Source organism: Cynocephalus volans, chromosome 9 (genome assembly GCF_027409185.1).
Source record: "Cynocephalus volans isolate mCynVol1 chromosome 9, mCynVol1.pri, whole genome shotgun sequence".
Classification (NCBI taxonomy): Eukaryota; Metazoa; Chordata; class Mammalia; order Dermoptera; family Cynocephalidae; genus Cynocephalus; species Cynocephalus volans.
The window spans coordinates 147,531,178-147,553,867 of NC_084468.1; the positions used below are offsets into that span (position 1 = coordinate 147,531,178).

At 42.4% G+C, this 22,690-nt stretch overlaps 1 protein-coding gene across 1 annotated transcript in view; it reads left to right on the forward strand.

The window, feature by feature from the left end:
- The first annotated feature begins 716 nt into the window (after positions 1 to 716).
- Positions 717 to 22,690, forward strand: part of LOC134385836 (putative tripartite motif-containing protein 61) — a 30,659-nt gene continuing 8,685 nt past the window's right edge. Inside the window, exon 1 of the mRNA XM_063107511.1 lies at positions 717 to 1,229. Coding sequence (XP_062963581.1) covers positions 717 to 1,229 — 513 coding nt within the window. The remainder of the gene's footprint in view (positions 1,230 to 22,690) is intronic.

The window sequence follows — 22,690 nt, forward strand, 5'->3', positions numbered from 1 at the left end:
TAAACTCCATGTATCTATCTACAAAATTATGTCCCAATCCCTCTACTTCTGAAACTTAAGAAGCAAACAATAGACCATGTAGAATTTTACGTATAAATACTGTTGCTCTGAATGTCTCACTTAGAGAACCTTGTTTCAATACGTTTATAGTATCATAATCAGACGTGATAAGTAATGATTTTCTTATTATGAGATTTCCACCGTTTCAATTGTCATATATATTTTGTAACTCTTACAAATGTTTGTGTTTAAGTCAGGAAAAAAAATGAGGTAAGTCTTTTTGATTGATATATATGATCTTTACAGATGTAATGCACATTATTCTTTTTCCTTGTTTTGTATGTTAAAGATACCTGGTTTATTGTGGTGTCGAGTGTCCCACAGTCTGGAATTCCCTACGAGGTCGTTCATTTCCATTGCTTCTTGAAGTTGTGTCTTTTTCAAAAAAAGACAACTAAATAGACAAGCTCGCATTTGAGTAAAGGTGGATCCAGTGGCAAGAGATCAGCAGGTGTCGTGGGACTATAGCTCTTACAGCTCAAAGGAAAGAATCAGACACAGGCTTGCGGGCTTATAAATTCCTAGGAACCCAGATAGGCTTCAGGCTCCCATTAGGAGAGAGAACACTGGGGAGTCCCAGCTTCCCACTTTTTGTACTTTCTGGAGAACCAGACCCACTGGAAGGAGATTCCCCAGATAGAAACTCTCAAGGCACAATGGCCTTTGCAACCTCTCTGGCCGAGCTCCAAGCAGAGGCCAGCTGCCCCATCTGCCTGGACTACCTGAGAGACCCAGTGACCACTGACTGTGGGCACAACTTCTGTCGCTCCTGCATCCACCAGTGCTGGGAAGACCTGCAGCACATCTTCCCTTGTCCTTTCTGCCTCCACTATTGCCCTGACAACAGCCTCAAGAGGAACACTCAGTTGTGCCACATGACTGACATTGTTAAGCAGCTTCCCACCATGAGGAGGAAGAGGAGGCGGCAGGAAGAGAAAGCCCTGTGTGAGCAGCACAGTCAGGTGCTGGACCTGTTCTGTGAGACGGACCTGGAGCTCTTGTGTCCCCAGTGCAGGGTCTCCTCCGACCACCAGGATCACCTCCTGATGCCCATTGAGCAAGCTGCAGCGAGTCACAGGAGGACGCTCAAGAGCTACATTGAACCCCTGAGGGAGCAAGTGGAAGATGCAGAAATGAGATATGAAGTGCAAGAGTCAAAATCTTTTGAAGTGAGGTGGAAGATGGAGAATTGGAGGTTGAAATTACATCATGACTTTGAAGAACTTAAGTGTTTCTTGCAAAAGGAGCAAGGTGCAATTTATGCTCGGCTACTTACTGAAAGGAAGAATTGTGAAGAAAGATTAATGGAAAACCAAAGCCAGATTTCACACCATATATCCACGCTAAGTAATCGGTTACATGAAATAACGGAGAAATGTTTGCAAGCAGACCTAGATTTACTGAGAGATATTAAATGTATTAACAACAGGTCTGAACACATAGACACCCCAGCAGTTCTTTCATATGAATTACAAAAAGAAAGTTGTAGTCTCCCTCCACACTATTTTGGCTTGCAAAACATGATTAGCACGTTTCAGGTAGATTTGACACTAGATCCTGAAACTGCCCACCCGAGTCTTGTTATCTCAAAAGACAGAAGAAGCGTGATGTTTAGTATGTTAAAATCAAACTTTCTTCACAATCCTCAGGCATCTCCTTTATATCCTGCAGTTCGGAGTTGTGAGAAATTTAATGCTGGGAGATATTTTTGGCAGGTAGAGGTAAGAGGCTCAGGTCAATGGTCCTTAGGTGTGTGTAAAGAATCTTTCCCTAGAAATGCTCTCATGTCACCATCCCCACACAACGGCTGCTGGCAAATTCAGCAGTCCCAAAGTCCACGTGCTACGTGGGATACAGTCCAGATCATGCAGACTGGCATTTTTCTGGACTGTGAGCTGGGAGAGGTTTCATTTTATAATTTAAATAACAGATCACATTTGTATGTTTTCACTGATGTGTTTGCACAAAAGCTTATGCCTTATTTCTCTATTACACCTTCTTCAAAATCTCTTACCATGAGTATCTTCAGAGATGAATGATTAACTACTTGGAGGACCATTTTGCATGTGGCTATATTTCCTTCTAGTGTTTGGGGGAGGACTTATAATAAAGATTGTGATTTTCTTTTTGACGTTTGAATGCTGAAATTTTTTTGGACTCACTTTTTAATATTCCTCTTCTGTCCAATATCTGGGCAAGATGATGAGAAAGCCTGGGTGCTTCCTCCTTTGTCACAGGTGAGACATTCAAACCAAGCAAGGCCCTGAGAGGGACCACACCCTCACACCAGCCCTACCCTGTAATCATTTTAGCAACCCCAGCCTTGTCTCTTTTCCCTGCTCTCTCAAGTCATTGTTAGAACCACTTAGTAACCACTCTGCTCTCCCCATAAACTTTATCATGTGAATAATAAATCATTTCATCCCCTCTTGGTATGTGGCATCCTCAGTATCAACACTGAAAAAAATGTATGTGGGTGGTGACCCTGGGTCTTTAAGCTGACCCCAACAATTAGCATTGTGACCATGATTATGGAGAAGTTGGCTACCAGCATCAGGGGCTTCTCCTCTTGCTTTGCTTTGCTAATGGGCTCTGCTGCCCGATGGCAAGCCTGCACTTTCAGCTCGGCTGTTTTGTGCTTCGTTTACTGAGTTCTGCTGAGGGTCTGCTAGCCACTTAAGTAACCTAAGTTAGAAGTTTTGATAAGGTGCTGGCCAGTTTGATCAGCTGATTAGAGCATGATTACTGATAACACCAAGGTCTAGGGTTCAATCCCTGTACTGACCAGCTGCCAAAAAAAAAAAAAAAAGTTTTGAAAATTATTGGTGTGTTTATATAGCCTTAAAAGTATAAGGGAAAGGAGTTTAGATTCAGGTCATTCTTCATGTGGCTCTGGGTCTTGTGTCTCAGTCCAGGCCTATCTCTGTGTCTTAGAATGAATTTGTGTCTCGATTCAGGCATAAGCTGTGACTGATATAGGTTCAAGGGAGAAGACCCTAAACTGTGACAGATTGGTTGTGTGACTCAATCAGCCACTGGCCCCTGTTCTATACAGCACTCAGAGGAAAGAACATTTGTGCCACTTATGGGTCCATTGGGTGGGTGGTCACTCATACAGTTCAAGAAAAGTTAGTACTTGAAGGTCCATCAGTATTTGAAGATTTGAATTATTGATGTCTCATTTTGTATTATTCTGCTGTAACAGAAAACTTGAAACTAGCTAATTTATAAAGAACAGAAATTTATTTTTCACATTTCTGGAGGCTGGGGAGTCAAAGATCAAGGCACTGGCATGTTTCTTGTCTGGTAAGGGCTCAGTGTTCACTTCCAAGACAGCACCTTGAAGGCGGCATCCTCTCTAGAGAAGAGCAAGATTGTTTCTCCCATGACAGAACAGAAGGGGACAAAAAAAAATGCCGAATGCCCTTTTTATTGTACCATTAATCCATTCATAAGGGCTCTGCCTTCATGGCCTAAACACCTACCATTAGGCCCCACCTCCCAGCACTGTTACATTGGTGATTAAGCTTCCAACACATGAGTTTTGGGGGAACACACATTCAAATCATAGCAATCGAGGTCCACACTCCTAAAATCAGACGGCTAACTAGGACTCAACAGAACATCTTTGCTGCTTCTGCTGCTACTGCCTTTGCCTTTGTTACAACGAAGACCCTGGTCCTCACCGTTATAGGGAGAGGTACTGAAGGCACCCCTGTGGTACAAGGAAGGGGTAACTCCAACCAGACTTAGGCCCAGGATTCATAAACTCAGTAAACCAGTAGTGGCCACAGAACTCTCATGATACTCATGTGAGGTTCTCTGCAGTAAGAAAAAAAAAGAGAAAAAAGGAAGGTAATGGAAAGAGAAACAAAGAAACAGAATCAGGGAGAGAACCAAAAAAAACCAGAGCAGAGTTTCCATTTCTAATTTCCAACTGCAAATCTAAAATTCACTAAAATTATCTACACAACAAAATCTCCAAAATGGAAGCAGGGTCCAAAAGATATAAGGGCTTTTCTGTTTCTATAATCCAGGTGATGATTGAACTTCAGTATCTGCTGTAATGCGGCAACTGGGAAACCTTCATGGGCACAATCAATCTTTGACCTCAAATTAGGTAACCAGGAAACTCCTGTAAATTTAAACAAGGTCTCCCGTATAATCTTATTGTCATTACTGAATATAAAATAGAGGTCAAAGAGATATACATGATCTTAACCATCGGAAACATTGGCTTGAGAGTTCTAATCCCCATACCAGCTGGCGCCCTACTCCTACCCCCCGAAAAAAAGGGCTGGCCGGTTAGCTCAGTGGGTTAGTGTGGTGCTGATAATACCAAGGTCCAGGGTTTGATCCCTGTATTGCCAGCTGCCAAAAAGAAAAGAAACACTGGCTTGCCTAAATTCCCCGTGGCAATAGCACACATTGCCCTGAAATATCTGAGAGAAAGCACGGATACATTGAACAACAAATTCAAATCCAAACATTCGTATTTTTGATTGTAAGGAAAAGATTTATGGTGTTTCCAAGTTTTTCTACTTGTGGTTACCTCTGTCAGCAATTTCTTTTTGTGATCGTGTGTGTATGTAACTTTGAATTTCTTGTGTATCTTCAAGTTGTTTTAAGGCTATATAAACACGATCTTTTTTCTCCCAAATCCTATGTGTTCCGCAACTTGCCTTTTTTATCTAGTGATATATCTTACAAGTAATTTAATATCCGTGCATACTGATCTCTCTCATTTTTGGTAAATATTTGCTCTGTACTTCCTTGCCTAAATGAGGTACATAGATAGTGCATTGTTTAAAGACTCAACGTTGTATCTTTTTGTATTGATAGTGTTTCCCAGGGGCGTTTCCCAAAACCTTTCACAGTAAAATACAATATTGAGGACTTAGACACTTCGAAAATATTTTGAATATATTTTTCTTCCTCCCCGCCCCATATTTTGAACATTTTCATATAGTATGTGATAGGGTGGTGTTTTGTATGTTGGGATTAGTCAGTTTTGCAGTGATGTGGGGTCGCCCTTAACAGACTTTGTACCAAGGCCATGGGGGCTTGGAGGGTTGGAGCTGTGGGAATGGACAAGAGAGAGCAAGTCTGCAAGCGTGCTGGGCTTCATGTGTCCCTGAGCAGGTGGGCTCCTGTCGGCCCTGCACTCCTGGGCAGGCTGCCAGGCTGGAAGGGGGCTGGAGGGATTTACACTCTTCAGACCGAGGCAAGCAGCTCACTCAGCCCAGCGGGAAGATGGGATCTGCTCGGAAGAGTAGCTGTCCTTGAGGTCCCCCAATGGGTCGGCCACCAGCCTGGGCGATGCAGGCCCTGGGGCCGGGGCTGTGGCGCTGGAGTCTGATGCGTTGCACTGAAGGAGACCACACTGCTGGTCGTGAGCTTATGTGAAGGGTGTGTCCAGTGTGTCCTGCGGTGGGTCCTGTTTACATGACTTATTTGTGTGGTTACATAGCCCTTCATTTAAAAGAGAAAAGTTCCTTTTACGAAGTTATTAAATTATATGTTTAAAGGCTAAATTAAAAGAGAATAAAATTTCTATTTTAGATTTGTAGACTGTTTAGATTTTAATCATATATTTTAATACATCTTTAATAATACGCATTTTCTTTCCCATTTTAGCATGACATATGATCTTCATGTTAATTTACATTTCATATGAAAAATGATTTCCTGTTATAAAGTAAAAAACGTTATGATGACATGTTAGATTGACGGTAAGAATAAAAATTAAGATGCATGCATTAAAATAGGTCATGGGTTGGCTAGTTACCTCGGTGAGAGCATGGTGCAGACAATGCCGAGGTGCAGGGTTCCATCTCTGGACAAGCCAGCCATGGAAAAGAAAGAAAGAAAGAAAATACATCACAACTCATCTGTGATGTCCTGATATTCAGTTTTTTATTTTTAAAAATAATTATTCGTGTTATTTTTAACATCCAGTTTATTTTTAATTAAAAACAGAAAATATCTTTTAGGATGCTATTTAAAAATTATTTTCAACATTAACGTAGTTTTGTTGTAAGGAATCATTCGAGACTACTATAAACAACTATATGCCAACAAATTTGAAAATCTGGAGGAAATGGATAAATTTCTGGACACACACAAGCTCCCAAAACTGAACCATGAAGATGTAGAAAATTTGAACAGACCAATAACAATAAAGGAGATTGAAGCTGTTATCAGAAGGCTCCCAACAAAGAAAAGCCCAGGACCAGATGGATTCACAGCAGAATTTTACCAAACATTCAAACAGGAATTGACACCGATTCTTTACAAACTATTCCAAAAGATTGAAACAGACGCAAATCTCCCAAACTCATTCTATGAAGCAAACATCATCCTGATATCAAAACCAGGTAAAGATATAACCAAAAAAGAAAACTACAGGCCAATATCCTTGATGAATATAGATGCAGAAATCCTCACTAAAATACTAGCAAACAGAATACAGCAACACATACGTAAAATTATTCACCACGATCAAGTGGGATTCATCCCAGGGATGCAAGGTTGGTTCAACATATGCAAATCAATAAATGTGATACACCATATTAATAAAGTCAAACACAAGGACCATATGATCATCTCTATAGATGCTGAAAAAGCATTCGATAAAGTTCAGCACTCATTCATGACAAAGACCCTCTATAAGTTAGGTATAGAGGGAAAGTATCTCAACATAATTAAAGCCATATATGCCAAACCCACTGCCAATATCATCCTGAATGGGGAAAAGCTGAAAGCTTTTCCTTTAAGAACAGGAACTAGACAAGGATGCCCACTCTCACCACTCTTATTCAACATAGTGTTGGAAGTACTAGCCAGAGCAATCAGAGAAGAGAAGGAAATAAAGGGCATCCACATTGGAAAAGATGAAGTCAAACTGTCCCTGTTTGCAGATGACATGATCCTAAAACCTCTACAAAAAAACAGTTGGAATTGATAAATGACTTCAGCACAGTAGCAGGATACAAAATCAACACACAAAAATCGTAGCATTTCTTTTCTCCAATAGTGAACATGCAGAACGAGAAATCAAGAAAGCCTGCCCATTTACAATAGCCATCAAAAAAATAAAATACTTAGAAATTGAGTTAACCAAGGATGTGAAAAATCTCTATCATGAGAACTACAAACCACTGCTGAGAGATATTAGAGAGGATACAAGAAGATGGAAAGATAACCCATGCTCTTGGATTGGAAGAATCAACATAGTGAAAATGTCCATGCTACCCAAAGTGATATGCAAATTCAATGCAATCCCCATCAAAATTCCAAAGACATTTTTCTCAGAAATGGAAAAAACTATACAGACATTTATATGGAACAATAAAAGACCACGCATAGCCAAAGCAATGCTGAGCAAAAAAAATGAAGCTGGAGGCATAACACTACCTGACTTTAAGCTATACTACAAAGCTATAATAACCAAAACAGTATGGTACTGGCATAAAAACAGACACACTGACCAATGGAATAGAATAGAGAATCCAGAAATCAACCCACACACTTACTTCCATCTGATCTTCGACAAAGGCACCAAGCCTATGCACTGGGGAAGGGACTGCCTCTTCAGCAAATGGTGCTGGGATAACTGGATATCCATATGCAGGAGAATGAAACTAGACCCATAGCTCTCACCGTATACTAAAATCAACTCAAAATGGATTAAGGATTTAAATATACACCCTGAAACAATAAAACTTCTTAAAGAAAACATAGGAGAAACACTTCAGGAAATAGGACTGGACACAGACTTCATGAATACGACCCCAAAAGCACGGGCAACCAAAGGAAAAATAAACAAATGGGATTATATCAAACTAAAAAGCTTCTGCACAGCAAAAGAAACAATTAACAGAGTTAAAAGACAACCAACAGAGTGGGAGAAAATATTTGCAAAATATACATCTGACAAAGGATTAATATCCAGAATACATAAGGAACTCAAACAACTTTACAAGAAGAAAACAAGCAACCCAATTAAAAAATGGGCAAAAGAGCTAAGCAGGAATTTCTCTAAGGAAGATATACAAATGGCCAACAGACATATGAAAAAATGCTCAACATCACTCAGCTTCCGGGAAATGCAAATCAAAACCACACTGAGATACTATCTAACCCCAGTTAGGATGGCTAAAATCCAAAAGACCCTGAACGATAAATGCTGGCAAGGTTGCGGAGAAAAAGGAACTCTCATACATTGTTGGTGGGACTGCAAAATGGTCTAGCCTCTATGGAAAATGGTATGGAGGTTCCTCAAACAATTGCAGATAGATCTACAATACGACCCAACTATCCCACTGTTGGGAATGTACCCAGAGGAATGGAAATCATGAAGTCGAAGGTATACCTGTTCCCCAATGTTCATCGCAGCACTCCTTACTATAGCCAAGAGTTGGAACCAGCCCAAATGTCCATCATCAGATGAGTGGATACGGAAAATGTGGTACATCTACACAATGGAATACTACTCAGCTATAAAAACGAATGAAATACTGCCATTTGCAACAACATGGATGGACCTTGAGAGAATTATATTAAGTGAAACAAGTCAGGCACAGAAAGAGAAATACCACATGATCTCACTTATTGGTGGGAGCTAAAAATTAATATATAATTCACACACACACACACACACACACAAAAAAAAAAAACCGGGGGTGGGGGGGGAAGAAGATATAACAACCACAATTACTTGAAGTTGATACGACAAGCAAACAGAAAGGACATTGTTGGGTGGGAGGGAGAAGGGAGGGAGGTATCGGTGATGGGCCACAATAATCAATCACATTGTATATCGACAAAATAAAAATTTTAAAAAATTATAAAATAAAATAAAAAATTAAATAAAATTAAAAAATTTAAAAAAGAAGTTGAAAAAACTATATTGGACAAATAATAAGAAAGAAGAATAGATAGCCCCAGTTCTTAAAAAAACATTTATCATGTTTATGATTTTGCCCATTTAGAGACTTACCCAAGTTTGCAACCTATTTTAAAATAAAGTACGTATGTGCGTATGGATGTGAAAGTTTTCAGAATCAAAATGGGGCCACTTGTTTTAAAAATGCCCTGACCGGCTGAGCCCATGGCGCACTCGGGAGAGTGCGGCGCTGGGAGCGAGGCGACGCTCCCGCCGCGGGTTCAGATCCTATATAGGAATGGCCAGTGCACTCACTGGCTGAGTGCTGGTCGCGAAAAAGGCAAAAAAAAAAAATGCCCTGACAAATAGAGCTGGAGAAAGGCCATGCAGGGGGAGAGTTCTCATGAATGGATTCCTGATAACAAGAATTATCACAAAGGACTCTGCAAAACCACAACTTTGCACAAAGGCCATCTCAACCTTACCCAAAAAATACCTCTGGGGGGACATCTGCTGAGTAACAGTCTGTCCAACCAGAGACTGGCATCAACCTTGTTATTGATCCTTGTAGTCAAGGATAATTATCCCAAAACCATTATGTAATCCTCCACCATTTTTCCTCCGAAATCCTTTGTTTTCCTTTAACTCTCTGAATACACACATAGTTTACTGTGACATAATTTACCATGACATTCCCATTGCAATGTCTTATTCCCAATTAAACTCCTTTTTAGAGAGTCTCTCTCTGTTATTCAAGCTATTATAAACAACCTCCAAGACGAAATATTGAAAGAAAAAGAAGTAGTTGCAGAACATACAGGGTACAATTATTTTTTTTAAATACATGTAGACATCCTCATCCAATATGTGGTCTCATATTCATAGGCTATTCAGGAAGTATGTGCAAGAAGATATTTGATAGAGATTCTAGACTCAAGAGAAGTGACAAGCCCACAGGAACTCTGTGGGAGCTTTGTCACATGAGAAGTGTTCCCATCAATTCAGTATATCATTGTCATTTTAAAGAATTTTCACAGCAGATGGTTCTGGAGTGGAGACGGTTGTGTTCCTGATTAAAGGAAAATCCTCCTCTCCCCTGAATGGAGCGTCACCCTCACAAAGCAGAGGTCAAACCCCTCATTTGTTTGCTCATCCTTCCCCCCTCTGCACTGAGGCTCTCTGATGGAAGGAATGCGCTGCTGTCGCCGTATTCCAGGCTGCTCTTCAGCAGCCACAGAATGCAAGCACTCAGCATGCTTGTTGACTGTATAAAGAAATAAACTTTCAATGAGTCGTAAATCAAGTTAACCTTGTATATATTAATATAAAGATCCTGAGAAAAACCCAGGTGTGGAGGTGTACATTCCGCAGTGCCATCCCGCAGGTAGTAGTGGAAACCATGTGTTAGGATGAGATTACTGAGTCTAGTTAAACACACTGTTTCTCAACACACACAACGCTGCTGACACCAGATGTGAGGTTTCCCCACACCACCAATTCTCTGACGCTAGGTAGGTGTCTCCAATGTGTTAAATAAAATTATCTGAGTCCATTGTTCTGGACTAAATTTCTGCAGGAGGCCCAGATAGACCAGATGAAACATTAAAATTGAGTCACACATGCTAAGTTCCATGTCACTTAGGTTGTAGTTAGACCTTCCAAGAAGTCAGGAGAAAGAGATAACAGCCAGTTTCCCAAACAGGCCAGTTTTAATTTTTAATACGTATGATAATGAAGTTCCTTCTGCTTTAATCCTTGCACAAATCAGATAGCCTGAAGTAGCCTGATCTTATCTAGTCAGTTATTTTTCTATTGTCTTCTGTCCACACCTTACAAGGAAAGCAAATTTGAAGTGATCAATCCACTTTTTGTTCTTTGTTTCTGCTTTCTTCAGACTTTTTCCATCTATAAAATCGACTTCCTTTGCTAAGCTCTAGGAAAATTTATTCTATTTTATGGAATAATGTGTTGCCCAATTCTAGAATCACAATAAAGTCAATTGAGATCTTTAAGTAAACCTGTCATTCGGTAACAAATATAATCCAATTCTCACACTACACACCTGGAGTCGGTGTTATATCCCACAAAGTCAGTGTTTTGCCCCACAAGTTAAAGGGCTCAGTCCCACAAGAGTGCCCTCACTTAAGATGTCAATCACCAGCTGGACCTCCCATGCTTCTGACCAACAGGTTGCGTATCGGGGGTTCCTATAACCTCCTCCTCAGTTTGGATAATTTGCTAGAATGGCTCAGAGAACTGACAGAATCACTTTACTTACACTCACTGGTTTATTATAAAGGAAAACACAAAGGAACAGTCAAATGGAAGCTATGTATAGGATAAGGTGTGGGGGGCCAGGGTGGGCATGGAGCTTCCACTCCCTCACAGGGTGGGCCACCCTCCAGCACCTCAATGTGTTCGCCAACCCAAAAGCTCATCAAATCTCACTGATGAAGAGTTTCTATAGAGCTTATTCCCCACTACCCCAGCCTCCTGGAAGTCTGTGGGTGGGGCGAAAAGTACCAATCACTTGGTCTTTCTGTAGGGCAGCCCTATGTTGAGGTTATTTAGGGGCCCCACCCACCTCATTAGCATAAACTCAGGGGTGCTCAAAAGGGCTTCATTAGAATAATAAAAGAGAGTCTCCTATCACTAACAAAATTCCAAGGATTTGGGGAGCTCTGTGCCAGGAAAGAAGAATAAGATCCAATATATCTCTTCATATACCACACCCAGAGATTCATAAAATATCAGATACACCATCAGGACTTGTTTAAACTGCATGTACAGGGCCGGCCCAGGGCTCACTTGTGAGAGTGTGGTGCTGACAACACCAAGTCAGGGGTTGAGATCCCTTTACCGGTCATCTTAAAAATAATAACAAATAAATAAATAAATACTACACATCCAGTTTCTCCAAAAGTGAAATTCTCATAGATTATGCATAGGCAAGGGGGCTGGTACAGGTGCTTTGAAGCTGCTCAGTCACAGCCCCTCCCCTCTAACACACCTGCAGAGCTTGCACCTCAGCATGAGCGCAGAGGAACCAGTGATGTTTCTGCCGGGAGGCTGTCTGCTGCATGTGAGCCTGATGAGTTTGAGAATCCACAAAACAGAGTCAATGACCACCTCTGGAAAGAAGTCTTTTATTTATTTATTTATTTATTTATTTATTTATTTATTTATTTATTTATTTTTATTTTTTAAAGATGACTGGTAAGGGGATCTTCACCCTTGACTTGGTGTTGTGAGCACCATGCTCACCCAGTGAGCAACCGGCCATCCCTATATGGGATCCGAACCCACGGCCTTGGTGTTATCAGCACCACACTCTCCCGAGTGAGCCACGGGCTGGCCCTGGAAAGAAGTCTTTTAAAGGGCAAACTGTATTAAAGCAACCTCAGAAGGATCCAGGTAAGATCGGACAGCAAAGCAGCAGTTGGGAGAGAAAAATAAGGGGGTGGACTTCTCAAAGCATTCAACACAACCTGAAAACAGATCCTTGATTAGATTAGAGAGAGGAGTTTCAGTTCTTGAGTAGAAGGAGATGGGAACCAGCAGCAATGAGTAAAATCTTCCATGCCCCTGCACAGAAAATGCCATCAGAGGAAGGTGGGAACTGCCCTGGGGGCCTGTCTTTTCCCCCCGGGCTGTTGCATCTGGAGACTGTACAATGGGACAAAGGAAAGGAAACACCCTAAAGGCTTTGAAGCCTGAATGCATTTTAATTTCACCATATTGGTGAACCAAGAAGTGGGACTGTATTGTGTCTTCTGATCTGGGTGGAGGAAGAAACATCTGCTCTACAAGGCCAACAGTTGAGAGTTCCCAATAACCCCTGACTGGTGGACACAGGGCAGCTCCCCACCCCAGACCAAGCTACCACTGAGAGCAGAATATCTGAGTGATGGTCACACCAGGAGCCACAAATGGCAAGACTCAGGGAACGGCACGGAACCTTTGCCTGGACTTAAGCTGGGGTAGTAGCCACATCGGAAGGAACATTGCTTAGGTCATATATTTTATTTCTTTAACTATCAATCATTATTTTTATTTTTATTTTTTATTATTTTTATTTTTTATTTTTAATTTTTTTTCGTTTTTTCGTGACCGGCACTCAGCCAGTGAGTACACCGGTCAGTCCTATATAGGATCCGAACCCGCAGCGAGAGCGTCGCCGCGCTGCCAGCGCAGCACTCTACCAAGTGCGCCACGGGCTCGGCCCATCAATCATTATTTTTAGAAACATATTTAAATATATATTTTTAAATTTTGTATATTTTTATATTTAATTATAATTAAATGTTTTTATTGTGATATATTAGTATATATGTATACATTATAAATAATTATGGTATTAGTCTGTTTCTGCTGCTTATAACAAAATACTTGAAACTGGGTGATTTATAAAAAAAAAACAAAATTTATTGCTTGCAGTTTCTGAGGCTGGGAAGTCCAAAGTCCAGGGAACATAGCTGGTGAAGGTCTTGGTGGTGGTGACGGTGATGGCAGGGTATAACATTGTGAAAATGGCAGAACAAAGAGCAGAGAGAGCAAGAGAGAGAGAAAGACAAAGACAGACTCTCCTCTTCTTTTAAGACCCTCAGAACCACACCCCTGACCACCATTTTTAATCCATTCACTACTGCAGGGTCCTACAATCTCACCACCTCTTTAAGGCTCCACCCTTCAATTACCATAACAAGATTTCCCACCCTCCTAACAGTCACAGTGAGGGCTAAGTTTCTAACACATAAAACTTGAGGGATACAGTTCAAGCTTCAGCGAGTTTTGGGGGGACATCATCCAATCCACTACAGTTATATTAATATATATGTATATATTACACATGATATTGTAGTACTCTCACTCATGTGATTTACCTTTTACTCTTGTTGCTTTGCCTTCCACAGATTTGTGACCCCTTTTCCCCTGACTGACGGAGCCGCCAAAGATTACTCAAAGCCCAACTCTTTTGAGCAGTGAGATGCCCCAGAAAGGGGTTAATATCCCAGAACCTCAAGAGCAAGGCATTTCTTCCATTTGGGAAATTAACCATGAATTGGGCTTCTCTTCCTGCATTTATTCTCTAGCCCAGGAAGTTACAGGAAGAGACATCATTTTAACAAGTTTAACAATAGAAGCTGGTAATATTCAGTAAAATCAAGTCAGATGACATTCTGTTAGGCAATTAAGTGATCCCCTAACAAAAGCTTGATCTAGCAAACATCCTTTCTCCCTCCAGCAGCTTCTCAGTAACTTTACATATCAATCAGTAACCTGTCTGTCTTTGAGCCAGTAGCCTTGTGTTACAATTCTTATCTTACAACACAGACTAAATAGCCTGGGGAAAATTTCCTGGTTTTTTGTAAGGTCAATATTTGAAACTGCAAGGCTTTGGAAAACCAGGCCCTGTGAAGTACATTTGCTTTATGCCTACTCTACAACGCTTACATCTTATAAAGAGAAGTACTTTTCTATATCATACAGCAAGCACAGAATTGTACTTGCAAGAGACCTCATATTGATTTGTCTTCATGCTATCTAATTATGTGCCAGGTATACTGCATAATCAGCATTTCTACACCTAGAGAGTCACAGGAGCAAGAGAAACATAAACCATCTTTAGAATACCTTGAGTTCTATTCCACACCAAGTGCCTATTGTTAAAAAACATTCTCCAGGAAATATATCTATATTTGTGTTTTTCCTTCCACCAAATAAAAAGGGAAATTGAGGTTAGTGTTCCTTATTATTCATAACCATGAAAGGGTGGGTAGGGATCAAGGAACCAGCCCCAGATGACTCAGGTGGTCTGAGACCAGGCCTGAGATCCAACCCACATGGCACAAACAGATGGAATCATAATGCCTGGCCTTGCACTTTCCTGTTAAATCAAACTAAATAAAATTGGCCTCAGAAAGCCTCCATACTCTCATTGAGAGCTTCTACATACAAACCCACATGTAACTTAGTACATAAGCACAAGAGCAATTGAAAACCTCACTTAGAAGTGCGCATCTGTGATGATAGCTGAATGTCAGCCAATTGCAGGAAGTCAACTGTTCTGTACCTCCCTTCCTTTTTCTGTGCTGTCACTTCCCTTTTCCTGTCTGTAAATCTAGCTGACCGTGCATTTTTGGCTGTAGTCCCTTTGTAGTCCCATCTGTTCTGACTCTAGGGGCTGCCCAATTCATGAGTCATTTTTATTTTTCTTTTCTTGCTCAAATTAAACTTTTTAAAATTTATTCTTTTAACATTCCTCAATCCTAATTTACATGTACTTGGCAGATTTTTATGTGATTAAGGGAGTGGAATCAGGGAAGAACATGACATTGCCAGTGAAAATAGTATGGCAAGATTGGGGACAATTGTGAAGTAGAAGAGGAAAGGCAACAGAAGGGACCAGAGAGCTTTGAGATGGAGAAAGAGGGAGAAATGAGGCTCAAAGACAGGAGGAAGAGAAAGACTAGTGTGGCTGGAAGGAGGCACTGACACACTGTAGGGAAAGTGAAGAAAAATGGTCAGGACCCCTCAGATGTTCAGAATCTTGCCAAGCATTTGATATAAATATGCACGTGCACCCAGGTGTTCCTTGGCTATTGTCTGATGTAGATGCACATGGGCACCTAGGTGTTCCTCGGTTACCAGACTTGAGTATGAAGAACAAATGGCTCTGATCCACAGTGTCCCCCGCCCCTGGCGGGCCACAGGGAGGCCGCTACTGCTGCTGGAGGCTGTTGCTGTTGCTGCTCCTGCTGGATCTGCTAGAGGCTACTGTAAGCTGCTGCTGCTGCTGCTGCTGCCGAGGCAGCTGAGGAATGACCTCATGTTATCTGCCAATGGCTCCCAGGATCTTTCCCAATTACCTAGGTCATGGACCTGCGTGTGAGGGGTCTGGTGACCCAGTCTGTATATGAGGGCCCTGTGACCCAGTCTGTACAACAGGTTTGACGAGTCTGTGAGCCCTAGCCCTAACAAGACACACATTGAAACAGAAATCAAAAGGTCTGCCTTTTGAAAGGTAACTTTTAAACTGTAGACTGTTTCATGTATTCATAATAGTAGAGAGAACATTATTTTAAAAACCTGCATGGGCCGGCCCGTGGCTCACTCGGGAGAGTGTGGTGCTGAGAACACCAAGGCCCCGGGTTCGGATCCCATATACGGATGGCTGGTTCGCTCACTGGCTGAGCGTGGTGCTCACAACACCAAGTCAAGGGTTAAGATCCCCTTACCGGTCATCTCTTTAAAAAAAATATAAATAAAAAAAATAATAATAAAAACCTGCATGTAATGAGAAACCAACCTCAATAATTTAAATGAATTGCTAATCTTCTTTATAACTCCATGAACTTCCCCTCCCTGTTATTTTGGAGTAAATCCTTAGACAACTTAGGACTTTTTTTTTTTTGCAGCTGGCTGGTACAGGAATCTGATCACTTGACCTTGGTGTTATAACACCATGCTCTAATCAAGTGAGTTAACCGGCCAGGCCTATCTTATGATTTCATCTCTAAATATTTCATTACTTATTTCCTAAATGATAATATTTGAATTATTGTATTATTGTAACTTAAAATAATCAGCAATAATTTTATTTATTTATTTATTTATTTTTAAAAGATGACCGGTAAGGGGATCTCAACCCTTGGCTTGGTGTTGTCAGCACCACACTCAGCCAGTGAGCAAACCGGCCATCCCTATATGGGATCCGAACCCGTGGCCTTGGTGTTATCATCACCACACTCTCCCAAGTGAGCCACTGGCCGGCCCTTCAGCAGTAATTTTAGTATAACTGTCAGATACCTGCAGTGTTTGAAATTGGAACCACATCAGGTAGACGTATTTGTAGTACGCCTTTTAACACTACATAGATCCCTAGTTCCTCCTGCGTGTTTTCATTGTCTTGCTTTTCTTTGCTGAAGAAACAGGCTGGGTTTTCCTGTGGCTTCCAAGACTTTGGATTTACTAATGGCATGCTGAGGTGGTCCTACCAATGTTTGTTGTTCCTGGATGTCTTGTAAATAGGTAGATGGACGTAGAGTCTTGAATAGATCTTAGTTTAGGTTTCTGGATTTTGTTTTTCTTTTTGACTGTTGTGTGCTCACTTCAGGAGGCCTATAGTGTCTGAGTTTCTCACTTTCTGTGATGTTTGTAGATGTGGCAATAACTGCCTAGATCTGTTTATCAATTTGGAGTCACAGAATTGTGAAGTTCTTATCTTCTGACTCTAAATTTGGGGGGGAGGGGAGGTGGGCAGCTAGCCAGTGTGGAGATTCAAACCTACAACCTCAATGTTATAACACTGAGCTCTAACCAACTGAGCTAACTCGGGCCAGCACTAATTCTCTAAATTTTAGTGGAATATGTCTTTAGTAGTAACTTCTCTTATTATGTCAGGAACCTGGAATACTGTTCATCTCAGAAAGGAATAAGACTTTTTTATTTTTATTTATTTATTTATTTTTTTTGGTGACCAGCCAGCACAGGGATCTGAACCCATTGACCTTGGTGTTATGAGAAATTCTTGACTGGACATTATTTTAAAATGGGAATTATCTTCTTGTCCAAACAAAGAATGCACTACTTTTATGATTCTTTCCTGAACAATATGACTTGTAGCTGCCTTCAATTCATGTGGGCCAGGAACACATGAGAAGGACACAGGAAGATCAGGAAGTAGCTGGAGAGCTGTGGCTCCTCTTGAAACCTTCCTCTGGAATTGAAAGAAAAGGAGACAGAAGGTCACTTGGGGGACTCTAGCTTCCTAGATACCAGCCTCCAGAAAAGTGAGAGAACGTTGAAGAATCAACAGCTTCTCACTTTTCTTAGCTCCTGGAGGAGGCATTTCTAAAGGGCGATTACTCAGGGCCGGCTCGTGGCTCACTCGGGAGAGTGTGGTGCTGATAACACCAAGGCCATCGGTTTGGATCCCATGTAGGGATGGCTGGTTCACTCACTTTGGAGACTGTGGTGCTGACAACACCAAGTCAAGGGTTAAGATCCCCTAACCGGTCATCTTTAAAAAAATAAAATAAAATAAATAAAGGGAGTTTATTCAGACAGAAACTCTCATGACACAATGGCCTCTGTAGCCTCCCTGTTCCAGCTCCAAGCAGAGACCAGCTGTCATCTGCCTGGATTACCTGAGGGACCCAATGACCACTGGCTGCAAACACAACTTCTGTCACTCCTGCATTCACCAGTGCTGGGAAGACCTGCAGGACATCTTCCCCTATCCCATCTGCCTCCATCACTGCCCTGACAACAGTCTCAAGAGGAACAGCTAATTATGCCACATGACTGACATTGTTAAGCAGCTTCCCACCACGAGGAGCAAGAGGAGGTGACAGGAAGAGAAAGCCCTGTGTGAGCAGCACAGTCAGGCTCTGTTCTCTGAGAATGACCTAGAGCTCTTGTGTCCCCAGTTGTATTGCGAGTCTAGGCCTCATAGATCCTACAAACCCATTGTACAGACTGGGTCACAAACCCCTCACCTGCAGGTCACAAACCCCTCACCTGCAGGTCCATGAATGATGGAGTTTGGGTGTGTTGTTCCCTCCAAAACTCATGTGGAAATTTGATCCCCAGTGCAGCAGTGTTGGAAACTGATTGAATCATGGGGGCGGATCCCTCATGAATGGATTAATGCTCTCCCTGGGGGAGGAGGGATAGTGAGTGAGTTCTTGCTCTGTTAGTTCCCATGAGAGCTGATTGTTTAAAAGACCTTGGCACCTCCTTTCTCTCTCTTACAGGATCCTCTCATTTGCTTCCTGTTTTAGTCAGTTTTGAATTGCTATAACAGAATACCTGAGACTGGGTAATTTATAAGGAAAAGAGGTTTATTTGGCTTACAATTCTGGGACAGTTACATCTGGCACAGGCCTCAGGCTGCTTCTACTCATGGCAGAAAGTGGCAGCAGCCAGCGGGTACAAGCAGATCACATGGCGAGAGGAAGCAAGAGAGAGAGAGAAGGTGCCAGGGTCTTTTTAAGCAACTGAGCTCTCGTGGGAACTAATAGAGCGAGAACTCACTCATTAATCCCCCCTCCCCCAGGGAGAGCATGAATCCATTCATGAGGGATCCACCCCCATGACTCAATCAGTTTCTAACACTGCCTCACTGGAGATCAAATTCCCACATGAGTTTTGGAGAGGACAACACATCCAAACTCCATCACTTCCTCTTGCCATGTGATCTGCTCAGACCCGCCGGCTGCCTGCCCCACTTTCCGCTGTGAGTAGAAGCAGCCCGAGGCCCATGCCAGATGCAGCTGTCCAAGAATCGTAAGCCAAATAAACTTCTCTTCTTTATAAATTACCCAGTCTCAAATATTCTGTTATAGCAACACAAAATGGACTAATACAATAAGCTATCTATAGGAAAAGATCCTGAGAGCCATGGAAAAAAAATCAATAGGCTTTATTCAGATTCAAGCTCAGGTAGCTAGCAGCAGCCGCCCTAGTGGCCTCCTCGGGCATCCAAAGGGCACTGTGGATCAGAACCATTCATCCTTTATACTTAAGTCCAATAACCCAAGACACCTAGGCACACATATGCAATTACATTAGACTATAACCAAGGAACACCTGGGCACATGTGCATATTAACATCAAATGCTTAGCAAGACTCCAAACCCCTCAAGGGACCCTGACTGTTTATATTTACTTTCCCTACAATACACCCCTTCAGGGTCCCTCACCATACAATCTAAATGTTCAGAATCTTCCACAATGTTCCCCGAGCAAGGATAAATGACCCTTCCATCCCTGTAATCTATTGTTTGTTCAATATGCCTTAAGGCTTGTCCCACAGTTCTATCCTTTCAACTATTAGCCACGAAAACCCTTTCCGTACACGTCTGGTTAGTAGTCATCATTGGGAAAATCACGGGAATCCTGCGGCCACACTGATGGGAAGGGAAGCTCAGTGCATATTGAGCAAGCTGATATATTGGCCACACAAATGTATGTACGTGCCCAGTCAACTCTGATGCCTACAGCCACAACACTATGGGCAAAAAGACAAAATGGTTATTGGTACCAATAGGGGGAGTTCTCGTGCCTCTGGTAGAACACATGCCAGTTTGCCATCCTGAGAAAGGATGGTCACAGGAATAGGTATCTTACCGTGTTACCTTTACTTAGGGAGACCAGGTACTTGGCACCCAAGTTGAAACTCACAAGTCTTCTAACCCTTTCCCTCAAGGCTCTATTAGGCCTACCCAGCATATATGGAAGGCTTCTATTCCCAAGGCCATTCCCGTTGTTCTGTCTGTCCTTGTTGCAAACAGGTTGAGGCCGGTAAGAGAATATTTCCATTCTCACCATATCCTGGTTTCAAGAGCTCATACTTAGTAGTAACTTGCAATTACATAGGTGCAGTAGTCCTATGCATCAGAGTGTCCACTGGAGAGGGCCCCCCCACCCTGCAGAGTCTCTCATTTAGAATCCTGTTGGCCATAACTGCCATGTCCACCTCTTCAGGGATGGGGGTTGGGCAGATTGGCATAGTACCTTTTTAAAAAAACCACTGTACCATTCAATCATTCCTGCTGCCTGGAGATGATATGGCATGTGTAACTTCCACAGAATAGATAACTGGGAAGCCCACTTCTGTACCACATGTCCAGTAAAGTGGGTTCCATTATCAGTCACTATGACTAGAGGCTGGCCATACATGGCAGTAAGGCTATTCAATACCTTCACAGTGCTTACTTGGTCTGGGTCCTTTACAAGGCCACACAAACAGAAGACCAGTAGCTGTATCAACAGCTGTGAAGATGTGTCTGCAATTCTCTGACCTTGGCAGTGGTCCAACAAAATCCACTTGCCATCTAGTCAAGGGGACCCTTCCTCGAGTTATTTGCCCATCAGTATGGGTAACTGCCAAGGACGTAGACTCTCTTGAGCACATACTGGACAAACACGACAGGTGTTAACTACATCTTCCCATTTTATAGGCAGGGCCCATCTTTGAGCCAGCATGCTGCATTCATCGATGTAACCATTGGGCTACATCAGTGGCTGGGGCTCTCTCCCGCCATCTTACCTTAGCCAAAGCATCAGCTTCATCATTGCCCGGACTGGCTAAGGGGAAGCGTCCTGTGACATGGTAAAGAGTTACTTCCTTCTCATGTCCCAATTCCCATAACTCTTGCCACATGGCTTGTCCCCACAGGGGTTGGTGGCCTACCATCCACTGCTGAAATTTCCAGGGAGAGATCCAAAGGGAACCTCTGAACACAGCCCAACTGTCAATACAGATGGTTAATGGCCCAGGCTCATTTTTATCACCACCCATACTACTCTCAATTCAGCCCATTGACTACTTTGCCCTGTGCCATTTTCATACCACATGATATTGGTTAAGGGCTGGACAGAAACTGCTGTCCACAATGCTGAGGGGCCCATGCTGGAACCACCTGTACACCAAGCTTGCTCTGTGATAGGTCCCTGTCCCTCATGAAAGGTGTGGCCTCCACCCCCATGGGTAAGGGTTGTGTCAAAGTTTCCTCCACAACCTCTACTGGTCCTAGCACGGTGTGCAACTCTTTAGACAGAGGACTCATTGACACAGTGCTTGTTTGTTCTGTATATGCTCCTCATTTAGACAAAGTGGGAGTCTGAGCTATGCCTGTTTTAGGGATGGTTGCCCACTTGTGCAGCCAACCTAGTATGGGGTATGTCATCCTCACTAGGACTTTGGCAGTTCCTGTGATAGCTACAGTAGCCATTAGGGCAGAATACACAGCTGCTAACTATTTCTCTATCATAGAATAACGCACTTTGGCGCCTTTCCAGAGTTGAGATCAGAATCCTATAGGTGTTCGGAATCAGTCTTGTCTCTGCCACATACCCCATCCTAACCCTTCTTGGGTTATATGCATATCTAATTCAACAGGCGTAGTGGGATCAGCCACTTGTAAAGACCGTACTCGCTGTATTGCTCTTTTTGTAGCCCTGTAAGCCTATTCTACTTCCTCAGTCCAATACCAGAGGGCTCCTTTCTTTGTTAATGCACACAGTGGGTGTGCCATTTGGGCCATATAGGGTACAAAAGCTCTCCAATACCGCAAAAGTCCCAAATATATCTGTAGCTGAGCTACCGTTGTGGGTCAAGGGTATGCCTGTATCTTATCTATAATAGCTTCTGGGATAACTCGCATCTTTCCCAACCAGACCACTCCCCAAAATTTGACTGACAGCCCTGGTCCTTGCACTTTGGCTGTGTTCACGGCCCACCCAGATTATTCCAAATGACTTAGCAGCATTGGAGCTGCCTGAGTTAAGTCTGCAAAAGAATCAGAGGTTAGTAAGACATCATCAATATAATGAAACATTGTAACTGTGCTGGGCCTAGTCCACTTGACTAGGTCCCCAACCACTAAACCATGACAGATGGTTGGGCTATGCGGATAGCCTTGGGGCAATACTTGAAAGGTCCACTGCCTCTCTTCCCAGATAAAGGCAAACTAATCTTGGCTATCAGCCAAGATTGGAATAGAGAAAAAAGCATTTGCAAGGTCCAATACATAATGATAAGTTCCTAGCTGAATCGTCAGGTGATCCATTAAGTCATGAACCCAAGGCACAGCTGCATGCAAAGGAGGCACTACTTTGTTTTGTTCTCGATAATTCACAGTCATCCTACAGGTACCATCAGGATTTTTCACTGGCCATACCAGAGCATTAAATGGGCTATGTGCTGGACAAATAAAGCCAAGTTTCTCTAACTCC